The sequence below is a fragment of the Pristiophorus japonicus genome, chromosome 4, assembly GCF_044704955.1.
Source record: "Pristiophorus japonicus isolate sPriJap1 chromosome 4, sPriJap1.hap1, whole genome shotgun sequence".
Classification (NCBI taxonomy): domain Eukaryota; kingdom Metazoa; phylum Chordata; class Chondrichthyes; family Pristiophoridae; genus Pristiophorus; species Pristiophorus japonicus.
Genome location: NC_091980.1, coordinates 296,022,569 through 296,037,057, shown reverse-complemented (window position 1 = coordinate 296,037,057; position 14,489 = coordinate 296,022,569). Strand labels below are relative to the sequence as shown.

General features: G+C 55.4%; 1 protein-coding gene across 1 annotated transcript; it reads left to right on the top strand.

The window, feature by feature from the left end:
- The first annotated feature begins 12,172 nt into the window (after positions 1–12,172).
- vrtn (vertebrae development associated) lies at positions 12,173–14,194 on the top strand. The gene has a single exon (XM_070877939.1). The coding sequence runs from the start codon at positions 12,173–12,175 to the stop codon at positions 14,192–14,194; it is 2,022 nt and encodes a 673-aa protein (XP_070734040.1).
- The last annotated feature ends 295 nt before the right edge of the window (positions 14,195–14,489 follow it).

Sequence of the window (14,489 nt, the reverse complement as noted above, 5' to 3'; positions counted from 1 at the left end):
CACTTTGGGGTGTTTTACTACAGTAAAGGTGCTATATAAATGTAAGTTGTTGTTGAGATACGGTGTGGGGCAAGGGCAGGACTTGGTATGGGACAGGAGGTGGTTGGCAGAGATCTGATGATGAAGATGGATGAGTTGGGAGTGTCAAGTGTGTATGCATGCTATTTGGCTGTGGGGGCATCACAGCTGAACATCAATCTGCCATCGTCAAGTGCTCTCACATCCTCACTTTCCAGCAAGGTTATTGGATGCCAATCAGTGTTGCAAACCATGGCTGATTTTCCTGCCGCCCTTCTTCCCCCCCACCTCCCCATTTCCAAACCTGGCCCAGACACACCAAGACTACTTGTAACACTCCCCTGCCATTATGACTAAATGCTCTAATCTGCTCGATGTCTTTTTTCATACGAAAGTAAAATGTTTACATTTTTTTCCATTAACTTTATTTCTCTCTAAATTTTTGCCAGTCTCCCAGCGCTGTGCACGGACCTTGCCTGAATGGGGCAGCTGTGGACCTGCTAACACAGCATTGAGACTTTCCCCCTGTGGATAAATGTTTGTCTGGCTGCATGGACGAGGTGTAGAGATCTAACTCATTGTGTGGGGATCTCCCAGTATCTGTGTCCTGCCAAGCTCCTACCTATCACACCTCGACGTGTGTTGGTGCAGCTTCACGCTGTGGTCTGGCTGGCAATGCCTGGATTTTAACATTTTCATCCTTGTTTTCAAATCCGCCCATGGTCTCGCCCCTCCCTGGCTCTGTAACCTCTTCCAGCCCTACAATCCTCTGAGATCTCTGCGCTATTACAAATCTGGCCCTTCAGCTGCCTGGGCCCTAAACTCTGGAATTCCCTCACTAAATATATCTCTACCTCTCCTTTAAGGCACACCTTAAAACCTGCCTCTTTGACCAAGCCTGCCCTAATATCTCCTTATGTCAATAGGGAATTCAGGAGAATCTTCTTAACCCAGAGAGTGTGAGAATGTGGAACTCGCTATCAGAAGGGGTAGTTGAGGTAAATAGCATGGATGCCTTTAAGGGGAAGCTAGATGACCACATGAGGGGGAAAGGAATAGAATGATATGCTAATAGGGTGAGATGAAGAGGGGTGGGAGGAGGTTCATGTGGAGCATAAAGTCCGGCATGGACCTGGGCCAAGTGGGCTGTTTCTGTGCTGTAAATACTGTGTAATATGCGGCTCGGTATCGAATTTTTATTGATAATACTCCTGTGAAGCACCTTGGGACGTTTTACATTCTGGTCTCCGTATTTAAGGAAGGATATACTTACATTGGAGGCTGTTCAGAGAAGGTTCACTAGGTTGATTCTGGAGATGAGGGGGTTGACTTATGAGGAAAGGTTGAGTAGGTTGGGCAACACATTGGAGTTCAGAAGAATGAGAGGTGATCTTATCGAAACATATAAGATAATGAGGGGACTAGATAAGGTGGATGCAGAGAGGATATTTCCACTCATAGGGGAGACTAGAACTAGGGGATATAGTTTCAGAATAAGGGGCCGCCCATTTAAAATTGAGATGAGGAGGAATTTCTTCTCTGAGGGTTGTAAATCTATGGAATTCTCTGCCCCAGAGAGCTATGGAAACTGGGTCTTTGAATATATTTAAGGTGGAGATAGACTGATTTTGCAGCGATAAGAAACATAGAAAATAGGTGCAGGAATAGGCTATTCGGCCCTTCGAGTAAAGGGTTATGGGGAGCAGGCAGGGAAGTGGAGCTGAGTCCATGATCAGATCAGCCGTGATCTTATTGAATGACAGAGCAGGCTCGAGGGGCCAAATGGTCTACTCCTGCTCCTATTTCTTACATTCTTATGTTCTTACTACGTTAAAGGTGTTATATAAATACAAGTTGCTGGTGTGTTGCCTCCAGATTTGGAAACATGGGATGCTGCTAACAAGCATTTTTCTCCCGATGCTGAGAGCTTGTGCAGGCAGGGGAGGTGGGGTAGGGGAGAGGTGGAGAAGGGGGGAGGTGGGGCAGGGAGGAGGGGAGGGGAAGTGGGTGGGGGAGACGGGGGTAGGGGAGGTGAGGGGGGTGAAGGAGAGGTGGGGCAGGGGGAAGGTGAGGGGAGGTGGGGTGGGGGAGGTGTGGGTGGGGTGGGGGAGGTGAGGTGGGAGGGGAGGGGAGGTGAGGGGTGGGTGTGGATGCATGGGTGCCGCGCAGCCTCTAGACACTTGGTCAACTGGCCATTTGTCACATGTGGGTCTAGAGTGCGAGTTCTGGCAGGCTCTTCGAACGGGGGAGGGGATCTGAGCCGAGCCCAATCCTGACCACGAGCTTTGCAGCCGATGTTGCTGAAAGGTGATCAGGAGCAGGCCCAGGGTGCTGGCACAAAGTGCCACGGTGAAGGTAAGCTAACAGAAGAGAATAGGCCGGAGCCTTTCCTGCTCCGTATGGCTCAGCCACTCGGTGAGGCACTCGGAGAACCAGGACAACTCAATCCGGGGGCAAGGCTTGAATCCCAGTGTCTCGTTGGCTGCCAATGATGGGGCGAAGGGAGGGTGGGGGGGAGGGGCGAAGGGAGGGGACGGCGGGGTGAAGGGAGGGTGGGGGGGAGCGAAGGAAGGGCAGGGGAACAGGGGGATTCACCGGAGGCCCAGAGTTGGAGAACAGAGGGTTGGGGGGTGAGGTGGGTTTGTCGGGCTAGTGGAGGTTACAGACTTGGGAACTATTGCAAAATGTATCAGAGAAAGAAAGACTTCCATTTCCATGGCGTCTTTTATGCCCTCGGGACGTTACAGCCAATAAAGTACTGTTAAAGTATAGCCACTGTTGTAATGTACAGGGCACAGAATCTGCTGTCCAATGATCTCAGGCTAAAATGTAAGTTGACCAGACTGCAGCTTTCCAATGTCTCATTCCCAGATGATTGTACTGTACAACACGTTCTGGAAGTGACCAAACTAAGTGCAGCCACTGTGTCACTGGAGTTTGAGTGAGATTGGAGCTTTCTGTTGTTTCAGTAGAGGAGACTTATCCCATTAGTCTGGGTTGGGCCATTGCTCAAGTTGCAGAGATAAAAATGTGACCAACTGCAGCACCCAGTCCAGACAATTTCATATTGTCAGCTTTAGTTCCCATATGTGTGAAGAAGATTCCCCCTCACCTCTCCTGAAGTTGATGACTCGTGTTGAGGAAGTGTCTGGCACCCCTTTATACCTCAAGTATCTTGCCTTCGTGTATTACCCCAGACAGTGAGAAGTTGCTTTTATTTTGCTCCAGTGCCATCCATTCTTGCTGAATCTGCCAAGTTTGCGTTTATGTTGTCACTGGCCGCACACGGTCTGTATGTCTAGGGCTCCAGCACAGTAGTGAGTGTCGATATAAACGGAGAGTGAACTAGCGGACTGTAGGGGAGTATCACCTCAGTGCCTGATCCTGGTCTGGCATTTTCTAGTGGGGGTGTCGAGTCTGCAATGGATAGTGATCGGGGATGGGAATGTTGGTTACCATGGGATCTTTTATGTCCTCCTGAGAGGGCAGACGGGGCCTCGGATGAACATCTCGTCTAAAAGACGGTACCTCTCTCAGTACAACGCTTAGGCTGGGCTATGATCAAGAAAGAAAGACATGCATTTATATAGCGCCTTTCACGACTTCAGGATGTCCCAAAGCGCTTTACAGCCAATTAAGTACTTTTAAAGTGTAGTTACTGTTGTAATGTAGGCAGCAAATTTGCGCACAGCAAGCTCCCACAAACATCAATGTGATAATGACCACATAATCTGTGATAGTGATGTTGAGTGAGGGATAAATCTTAGCTAGGACACTGGGGATAACTCCCCTGCTCTTCAAAATAGTGCCATGGTATCTTTTACTTCCACCTGAAAGAGCAGACGGGACCTCAGGTTAATGTCTCATCCGAAAAATGGCACCTCTCACAGTGCAGCACTCCCTCTGTACTGCACTGGAGTGTCAGTCTAGATTTTTGTGCTCAATTCCCTGGAGTGGGACTTGAACCCACAACCTTCTGACTCAGAGGTGATGAGTCTCACCCATTGAGCCATGGCTGATACACTGATGCTCCCACATAAAGAATAACCTGCTAACACTCACTGCCCGAGGTTCACCCATGAATAGCACAAAATATTGGAAGTTGACAAGTGACCATTGAACTGCACTGCAGCACAGAGTCAGGAGAGAAGGGGAGATAACTGGCTTTAATTTTAAAAAGGTGGTCACTCATTGTCAATCTAGCAACTATTTAATTGCAGTACCCCAGGTTGGACAGAGATTCATGCTGTGGTTTTGTTGGATGAGGCGTCACCCAGTATGGAACTGAGCTATTCATAAGAACATAAAAAATAGGAGCAGGAGTAGGCCATAAGGCCCCTCGAGCCTGCTCTGCCATTTAATACGATCATGGCTGATCTGATCATGGACTCGGGTCCACTTCCCTGCCCGCTCTCCATAACCCCTTATTCCCTTATCAGTTAAGAAACTGTCTAGCTCTGTCATAAATCCATTCAATGTCCCAGCTTCCACAGCACTCCTGAGGCAGTGAATTCCACAGATTTACAACCCTCTGAGGGAAGAAAGTCCTCCTCATCTCAGTTTTAAATGGGCGGCCCCTTATTCTAAGATTATGGCCCCTAGTTCCAGTCTCCCCTCTCAGTGGAAACATCCTCTCTGCATCCACCTTGTCAAACCATCTCATAATCTTATACGTTTCGATAAGATCACCTCTCTTAGAGTAGAGTAGAGGCCCAACCTACTCAACCTTTCCTCATAAGTCAACCCCCTTATCTCCTGGAATCAACCTTCTCTGAACTGCCTCCAAAGCAAATGTATCCTTTCGTAAATATGGAAACCAAAACTGTACGCAGTATTCCAGGTGTGGCCTCACCAATACCCTGCATAACTGTAGCAAGATATCCCTGCTTTTATACTCCATCCTCTTTGCAATAAAGGCCAGGATTCCATTGGCCTTCCTGATCACTTGCTGTACCTGCATACTAATCTTTTGTGTTTCATGCACAAGTACCCCAGGTCCCGCTGTATTGCAGCACTTTGCAATTTTTCTCCATTTAAATAATAACTTGCTCTTTGATTTTTTTCTGCCAAAGTGCATGACCTCACACTTTCCAACATTATACTCCATCTGCCAAATTTTTGCCCACTCACTTAGCCTGTCTATGTCCTTTTGCAGATTTTTTGTGTCCTCCTCACACATTGCTTTTCCTCCCATCTTTGTATCATCAGCAAATTGGCTACGTTACACGTGGTCCCTTCTTCCAAGTCATTAATATAGATTGTAAATAGTTGGTGTCCCAGCACTGATCCCTGCGGCACCCCACTAGTTACTGATTGCCAACCAGAGAATGAATCATTTATACCGACTCTCTGTTCTGTTAGTTAATCAATCCTCTATCCATGCTAATATATTAGCCCCAACTCCGTGAACTTTTATCTTGTGCAGTAACCTTTTATGTGGCACCTTGTCAAATGCTTCTGGAAGTCCAAATACACCACATCCACTGGTTCCCCCTTATCCACCCTGTTTGTTACATTCTTAAAAAATTCCAGCAAATTTGTCAAACATGACTTCCCCTTCATAAATCCATGCTGACTCTGCCTGGTCAAATTATGTTATTCCAAATGTCCTGCTACTGCTTCTTTAATAATAGACTCCAACATTTTTCCAATCACAGATGTTAGGCTAACTGGTCAACTAGTTTCCTGCTTTTTGTCTGCCTCCATTTTTAAATAGGGGCATTACATTTGCAGTTTTCCATTCTGCTGGGACCGCCCCAGAATCCAGGGAATGTTGTTAAATTACAACCAATGCATCCACAATCCCTGCCATTACTTCTCTTAAGACCCTAGGATGCAAGCCATTAGGTCCAGGAGATTTATCCGCCTTAAGTCCCATTATCTTACGGACCAGGAAAGTTCCAAGTCTGTTCTGGGGTAAGTTGCTTGAAGCTCGGATGGGGGGGGTCAGTGTCAGCTACAGTTTTTGCCCCCCCCCCCACCTCAATCCAGTGACTTCCCATATTAGAACAGTGACTACACTCCAAAAGTACATCATTGTCTGTAAAACGCTTTGAGATGTCCGGTAGTTGTGAAAGGTGCTATATAAATGTAAGTCTGCCTTTCTCTCTCTCTTTCCCTCCCGCTCCCATTCGCTCTCTCCCTCTCCCTCTCCCCCTCCCTCTCTCCCCCCTCCCCCTCCCTTCTCCCCCCCCTCCCCTCCACCTCTCTCCCACCTCCCTCTCCCCTTACCTCTCCACCTCTCTCCCCCCTCTCTCTCTCCCCCCCTCTCTCTCCCCCTCTCTCTCTCTCCCCCTCTCTCTCTCCCCCCCTCTCTCTCTCTCCCCCCCTCTCTCTCTTCCCCCCCCATCTCTCTCTCCCCCCCTCTAACCCCCCTCTCTCTCGCTCTCTCTCGCCCCTCTCTCTCTCGCCCCCTCTCTCTCACCCCCCTCTCTCTCGCTCTCTCTCGCCCCCCTCTCTCTCGCTCTCTCTCGCCCCCCCTCACTCTCGCTCTCTCTCGCCAACTTCTCTCTCGCCCCCCCTCTCTCTCGCCCCCCCTCTCTCGCTCTCTCTCGCCCCCCCCCTCTCTAGCCCCCCTCTCTCTCGCCCCCCTCTCTCTCCCCCCTCTCTCTCTTCCCCCCCCCCTCTCTCTCTCTCTCACCCCCCTCTCTCTCGCTCTCTCTCTCGCTCTCTCTCGCCCCCCTCTCTCTCGCTCTCTCTCTCGCCCCCCTCTCTCTCGCCCCCCTCTCTCTCGCCCCCCTCTCTCTCGCCCCCCTCTCTCTCGCCCCCCTCTCTCTCGCCCCCCTCTCTCTCGCCCCCCTCTCTCTCTCTCCCCCCCTCTCTCTCTTCCCCCCCCATCTCTCTCTCCCCCCCTCTAACCCCCCTCTCTCTCGCTCTCTCTCGCCCCTCTCTCTCTCGCCCCCTCTCTCTCACCCCCCTCTCTCTCGCTCTCTCTCGCCCCCCCTCTCTCTCGCTCTCTCTCGCCCCCCCTCACTCTCGCTCTCTCTCGCCAACTTCTCTCTCGCCCCCCCTCTCTCTCGCCCCCCCTCTCTCGCTCTCTCTCGCCCCCCCCCTCTCTAGCCCCCTCTCTCTCGCCCCCCTCTCTCCCCCCCTCTCTCTCTTCCCCCCCCCTCTCTCTCTCTCTCTCACCCCCCTCTCTCGCTCTCTCTCTCGCTCTCTCTCGCCCCCCTCTCTCTCGCTCTCCCTCGCCCCCCTCTCTCTCGCCCCCCTCTCTCTCGCCCCCCCTCTCTCTCGCCCCCCTCTCTCTCGCCCCCCTCTCTCTCGCCCCCCTCTCTCTCGCCCCCCTCTCTCTCGCCCCCCTCTCTCTCGCCCCCCTCTCTCTCGCCCCCCTCTCTCTCGCCCCCCTCTCTCTCGCTCTCTCTCTCTCGCTCTCTCTCGCCCCCCTCTCTCTCGCTCTCTCTCGCCCCCCTCTCTCTCGCCCCCCTCTCTCTCGCCCCCCTCTCTCTCGCCCCCCTCTCTCTCGCCCCCCTCTCTCTCGCCCCCCTCTCTCTCTCGCCCCCCTCTCTCTCGCCCCCCTCTCTCTCTCGCCCCCCTCTCTCTCGCCCCCCTCTCTCTCGCCCCCCTCTCTCTCGCCCCCCTCTCTCTCGCCCCCCTCTCTCTCGCCCCCCTCTCTCTCGCCCCCCTCTCTCTCGCCCCCCTCTCTCTCGCCCCCCTCTCTCTCGCCCCCCTCTCTCTCGCCCCCCTCTCTCTCGCCCCCCTCTCTCTCGCTCTCTCTCGCCCCCTCTCTCTCGCCCCCTCTCTCTCGCTCTCTCTCGCCCCCCTCTCTCTCGCACTCTCTCGCCCCCCTCTCTCTCGCACTCTCTCGCCCCCCTCTCTCTCGCTCTCTCTCCCCCCTCTCTCTCTTCCCCCCCTCACTCTCTCTCTCTCTCTCACCCCCCTCTCTCTCGCTCTCTCTCACCCCCCTCTCTCTCGCCCCCCTCTCTCTCGCCCCCCTCTCTCTCGCCCCCCTCTCTCTCGCCCCCTCTCTCTCGCCCCCCTCTCTCTCGCCCCCTCTCTCTCGCCCCCCCTCCCTCTCGCTCTCTCTCGCCCCCCTCTCTCTCGCACTCTCTCGCCCCCCTCTCTCTCGCTCTCTCCCCCCTCTCTCTCTTCTCTCCCCCCCCTCACTCTCTCTCTCTCTCACCCCCCTCTCTCTCGCTCTCTCTCACCCCCCTCTCTCTCGCCCCCCTCTCTCTCGCCCCCCTCTCTCTCGCCCCCCTCTCTCTCGCCCCCCTCTCTCTCGCCCCCCTCTCTCTCGCCCCCCCTCTCTCTCGCCCCCCTCTCTCTCGCCCCCCTCTCTCTCGCCCCCCTCTCTCTCGCCCCCCCTCTCTCTCGCTCTCTCTCGCCCCCCCTCTCTCTCGCTCTCTCTCGCCCCCCCTCTCTCTCGCACTCTCTCGCCCCCCCTCTCTCTCGCACTCTCTCGCCCCCCTCTCTCTCGCTCTCTCTTGCCCCCCTCTCTCTCGCTCTCTCTCGCCCCCTCTCTCTCGCCCCCTCTCTCTCTCGCTCTCTCTCGCCCCCCTCTCTCTCGCTCTCTCTCCCCCCCTCTCTCTCGCTGTCTCTCGCCCCCCTCTCTCTCGCCCCCCTCTCTCTCGCCCCCCTCTCTCTCGCCCCCCTCTCTCTCGCCCCCCTCTCTCTCGCCCCCCTCTCTCTCGCCCCCCCTCTCTCTCGCCCCCCTCTCTCTCGCCCCCCTCTCTCTCGCCCCCCTCTCTCTCGCTCTCTCTCGCCCCCCCTCTCTCTCGCTTTCTCTCGCCCCCTCTCTCTCACCCTACTCTCTCTCGTTCTCTCTCTCTCACTCTCTCTCGCCCCCCCTCTCTCTCGCTCTCTCTCGCCCCCCCCTCTCTCTCGCCCCCCCTCTCTCTCGCTCTCTCTCGCCCCCCCTCTCTCTCGCTCGCTCTCGCCCCCCTCTCTCTCGCTCGCTCTCGCCCCCTCTCTCTCGCCCTCCCCTCTCTCGCTCTCTCTCGCCCCCCTCTCTCGACCCCCTCTCTCTCGCTCTCTCTCGCCCTCCTCTCTCTCGCTCTCTCTCGCCCCCCTCTCTCTCTCGCTCTCTCTCGCCCCCCTCTCTCTTGCTCTCTCTCGCCCCCCTCTCTCTCGCTCTCTCTCGCTCCCCTCTCTCTCGCCCCCCTCTCTCTCGCTCTCTCTTGCCCCCCTCTCTCTCGCTCTCTCTCGCCCCCCCCTCTCTCTCGCTCTCTCTCGCCCCCCCTCTCTCTCGCTCTCTCTCGCCCCCCCTCTCTCTCCCTCTCTCTCGCCCCCCTCTCTCTCGCCCCCCCTCTCTCTCGCTCTCTCTCGCCCCCCCTCTCTCTCGCTCTCTCTCCCCCCTCTCTCTCTTCCCCCCCTCACTCTCTCTCTCTCTCTCTCACCCCCCTCTCTCTCGCTCTCTCTCGCCCCCCTCTCTCTCGCCCCCCTCTCTCTCGCCCCCTCTCTCTCGCCCCCCTCTCTCTCGCCCCCCTCTCTCTCGCCCCCCTCTCTCTCGCCCCCCTCTCTCTCGCTCTCTCTCGCCCCCCCTCTCTCTCGCTCTCTCTCTCTCGCCTCCTCTCTCTCTCGCACTCTCTCGCCCCCTCTCTCTTGCACTCTCTCGCCCCCCTCTCTCTCGCACTCTCTCGCCCCCCTCTCTCTCGCTCTCTCTCGCCCCCTCTCTCTCGCCCCCTCTCTCTCTCGCTCTCTCTCGCCCCCCTCTCTCTCGCTCTCTCTCGCCCCCCTCTCTCTCGCTCTCTCTCGCCCCCCTCTCTCTCGCTCTCTCTCGCCCCCCTCTCTCTCGCTCTCTCTCGCCCCCCTCTCTCTCGCTCTCTCTCGCCCCCCTCTCTCTCGCTCTCTCTCGCCCCCCTCTCTCTCGCTCTCTCTCGCCCCCCCTCTCTCTCGCTTTCTCTCGCCCCCTCTCTCTCACCCCCCTCTCTCTCGTTCTCTCTCTCTCGCTCTCTCTCGCCCCCCCCTCTCTCTCGCTCTCTCTCGCCCCCCTCTCTCTCGCCCCCCCTCTCTCTCGCTCTCTCTCGCCCCCCTCTCTCTCGCCCCCCTCTCTCTCGCCCCCCTCTCTCTCGCTCTCTCTCGCTTCTCTCTCGCCCCCCCTCTCTCGCTCTCTCTCGCCCCCCTCTCTCTCGCTCTCTCTCGCCCCCTCTCTCTCGCTCTCTCTCGCCCCCCTCTCTCTCGCTCTCTCTCGCCCCCCTCTCTCTCGCTCTCTCTCGCCCCCCTCTCTCTCGCTCTCTCTCGCCCCCCTCTCTCTCGCTCTCTCTCGACCCCTCTCTCTCGCTCTCTCTCGCCCCCCTCTATCTCGCTCTCTCTCGCCCCCCTCTCTCTCGCTCTCTCTCGCCCCCCTCTCTCTCGCTCTCTCTCGCCCCCCTCTCTCTTGCTCTCTCTCGCCTCCCTCTCTCTCGCTCTCGCCCACCTCTCTCTTGCCCCCCTCTCTCTCGCTCTCTCTTGCCCCCCTCTCTCTTGCTCTCTCTCGCGCCCCCTCTCTCTTGCTCTCTCTCGCCCTCCTCTCTCTCGCTCTCTCTCGCCCCCTCTCTCTTGCTCTCTCTCACTCCCCTCTCTCTTGCTCTCTCTCGCCCCCCCCTCTCTCTCCCTCTCTCTCGCCCCCCTCTCTCTCGCTCTCTCTCGCCCCCCTAATCTCTTGTGTGGGACCTTGTCAAAAGCCTTTTGAAAGTCCAAATACACCACATCCACTGGTTCTCCCTTGACCACTCTACTAGTTACATCCTCAAAAAATTCCACAAGATTTGTCAAGCATGATTTCCCTTTCATAAATCCATGTTGACTTGGACCGATCCTGTCACTGCTTTCCAAATGCGCTGTTATTTCATCTTTAATAATTGATTCCAACATTTTTCCCACTACTGACCGATCTATAATTACCCGTTTTCTCTCTCTCCCTCCTTTTTTAAAAAGTGGTGTTCCATAGTTGATCTGATCCAGAGTCGATAGACTGTTGGAAAATGATCACCAATGCATCCACTATTTCTAGGGCCACTTCCTTAACTACTCTGGGATGCAGACTATCAGGCCCTGGGGATTTATCGGCCTTCAATCCCATCAATTTTCCGAACACAATTTCTCTGACACAGTTTCCCGCCTAATAAGGATATCCTTCAGTTCCTCCTTCTCACTAGACCCTCTGTCCCCTAGTACTTTCGGAAGGTTATTTGTGTCTTCCTTTATGAAGACAGAACCAAAGTATTTGTTCAACTGGTCTGCCATTTCTTTGTTCCCCATTATAAAATTCACCTGAATCTGACTGCAAGGGACCGAATCTTTTTCTCTTCACATACCTATAGAAGCATTTGCAGTTTTTGTGTTTCCGGCAAGCTTCCCCTCATACTCTACTTGGTGCGCGTTAGCACAAGAAAGAAAAGGAAGAAAGACTTGCATTTATATAGCGCCTTTCACGACCACCGGACGTCTCAAAGCGCTTTACAGCCAATGAAGTACTTTTGGAGTGTGGTCACTGTTGTAATGTAGGAAACGCAGCAGCCAATTTGCACACAAGCAATTTCTACAAGCAGCAATGTAATAATGACCAGATAATCTATTTTTGTTATGTTGATTGAGGGATAAATATAGGACACCGGGGATAACTCCCCTGTTCTTGTTCAAAATAGTGCCGTGGGATCATTTACATCCACCTGAGAAAAAAATTTTCTCCTCATCTCAGTTTTAAATGGGCAGTCCCTTATTCTAAGATCGTGCTCTCTAGTTCTAGTCTTCCCCATCAGTGGAAACATCCTCTCTGCATCCACCTTGTCAAGCCCCCTCAAAATCGTATACGTTTCGATAAGGTCTCCTCTCATTCTTCTGAATTCCAATGAGTAGAGGCTCAACCTTCCCTCAAGCCAACCTCCTCATCCCCGGAATCAACCTAGTGAACCTTCTCTGAACTGCCTTCAAGGCAAGTACATCCTTTCGTAAATATGGAAACTAAAACTGCACGCAGTGTTCCAGGTGTGGCCTCATCAATACCTTATATAGTTGTAGCAAGACTTTCCCTGCCTTTATACTCCATCCCCTTTGCAATAAAGGCCAGGATACCATTGGCCTTCCTGGTCACTTGCTGTACCTGCATACTATCCTTTTGTGTTTCGTGTACAAGTATTCCCAGGTCCTGCTGTACTGCGGCACTTTGCAATCCTTCTCCATTTAAATAATAACTTGCTCTTTGATTTTTTTTTCTGCCCACCCCACCCCCTCCACAGGGATGCCTCAAAGGACTGAATTGGTAGAAGCTTTGCGCTGCAAGCTGCAGGAAGCCACTGAATGTGCAGAGTCCGACTTCCTCCGAGCCGTGACCCTCGATGTGGACAAGCTGCTGTCGAGCTTGTCCGTACCCCTGGTCTCCAGGAGAATCTTCTCCATCGAAGCTGAGGTGGACACCAAGGCTCGAGCGCTCTACCCTGGTGATGCCCCCGTGGACATGGTCCCGTTGACCTGCACGGGCGAGGGGAACCATCTGTTCGAGGCAGCCAGCATGCTGCTGATGGGGGACACCGGCCTCAGCATGGAGCTGCAGCTGAGGACCATGGTGGAGATGCTCCTCCACAAGCAGTACTACCTGAAGGGCATGATTGACTCCAAGATCATGCTGCAGGCCGCCCGGTATTCCCTCTGCACCGAGGAGTCAGCCGAGAAGATGAACCTGCCCATGGCCATCCTGGAGGCCATCTTCGACGCGGACGTCAAGGCGACCTGCTTCGCGGGGACCTTCACCAACATGTGGCATGTCTACGCGCTGGCCTCGGTGCTGCAGAGCAACGTCTACTCCATCTACCCCATGAGCAACCTGAAGATCCGCCCGTACTTCAACCGCCTCATCCGGCCCAGGACCCGCTCACCGGGGACGGAGCTGCAAACCCTGCACATCATGTGGGCCGGCGAGCGGCTGTCCCAGGCGGTCTTCAAGCCCCAGTATTTCGCCCCCGTCGTCCCCGTCCGAGACCTGCGGAGCCAGAACCTGGACACGACTGAGTCCGTGCTGCCCCTGAAGACCCTGGAGCTGCTCAACACCGACCCGGATATCTCCTACTCGGTGCTGCGGGAGAAGTACAGCATCACCAAGAGCACCTTCTACCGCTGGAAGCGGCAGTCCCGCGAGCACCGGCAGAAGGCGGCCACCCGCTACGAGGCCAAGCACTACCTGCAGGAGTGCTTCGCCGGCGGCAACTTTCTGCCCCTGCAGCAGTTTCGCAGCCGCTTCCCCGAGATTTCCCGGTCCACCTACTACGCCTGGAAGCACGAGATGCTGCTGGCCGGCAACGGCGCGGCAAGCCTCCGGCCGGCGGCGGAGCAGCAACCCCAGCTGGGTGGTCGACCGAGGCGCGGCAGCTGGTCCCCGCTGTCGGGAGGATCCGAGAACGAGATAACGGACCTGTCCAAAGGGGCCGGCGGCAGCGGGTTCCGGCTTTTCAACGGCCAACGCTCCCCCTCTATGCAACGCGCCAAGAACTTCCTCCGGGAATGCGTCCTGCTCAACATGTGCCCGCCCTACAAAAGCTTCAGGAAAAGCTACCCTTGGATTTCCAGGTCCACCTATTACAACTGGCGGAGAGAGGCGATGAACCGGGTGGGTCTGAAAGTCCACCTGGCCGATTCCGGTTGTGGCAGTGCGGCGGCCGGTCACACCGTGGATGCGGCCAGCCCGGTCTCGGATGCGCCGGGCCAGCACGCCCCCGGTGGCGGGACCGGGTATGGCCCGTGGGGACGCAATGGTTTCCCTCGCGGTAAGTCAGCCGCCGTCCCCTCCTCCGCCTACCTGCCGACGGCGAGGCTGGAGCAAGAGGAAGCCAGGAGACGCGTGCAGCGATGGCAGATTCCCCTCTCCACGTTCCGAGTGAGGTACCCGTCCATCTCCGCCTCCACCTTTCTGTGGTGGAAGAGTTCGGCCGCGTCCAAGAGGGCGGGGGGGAAGGCGGTGAAACCGCACAAGGGGAGCCGCGAGGCTATCTCGGTCAACTCCATGCAGCGCGCGCGATGGGGCCCCAAGAGTGCGGCAATACCTAACTGTACCATCCCCGGGGAGACGGCCAGACACCCGCCGGATGTCGGCACCTTCTACGGAACGTCCTCCAAAGCCAAGGCCAAGCTTTTTCTTCAGCGCCGTTATGTGTCGAAGAACTTTCCAACGTTTCGCGAGTTCAGCAGCCAATTCCCCCTGACCCCCCGATCAACCTATTACATGTGGAAGCGGGCACTGAGTAACGGGATGATGCTGATGGACTGTTGAACAGGGACTGCGGTCCGCCTGTCAATCTCCAGCTGGCGACTGGGAGGGACAATAAACCATGCGGTTGAATGACTTCACGTGCGCTTCACAGTGATGTCAGTGGGATGCCCGTCACTTTTGTGTACAGTACAGTTTTTAAAATAATTTTATCACAATCCCAAAGAATCGGGGTGTATTTGTACTTGAACTGCTGAATGGTCACAAATAAGATCTGGCGTATTTACACTGAATTTCCGACACTTTTCCATTTCCTTGTGATCTCTCTCCAAGAGGCATCGAATTATTTCGGAACTAC

Coding starts and splice junctions, on each gene's coding strand:
- vrtn (XM_070877939.1), top strand. CDS start 12,173: ATGCCTCAAAGGACTGAATTGGTAGAAGCTTTGCGCTGCAAGCTGCAG.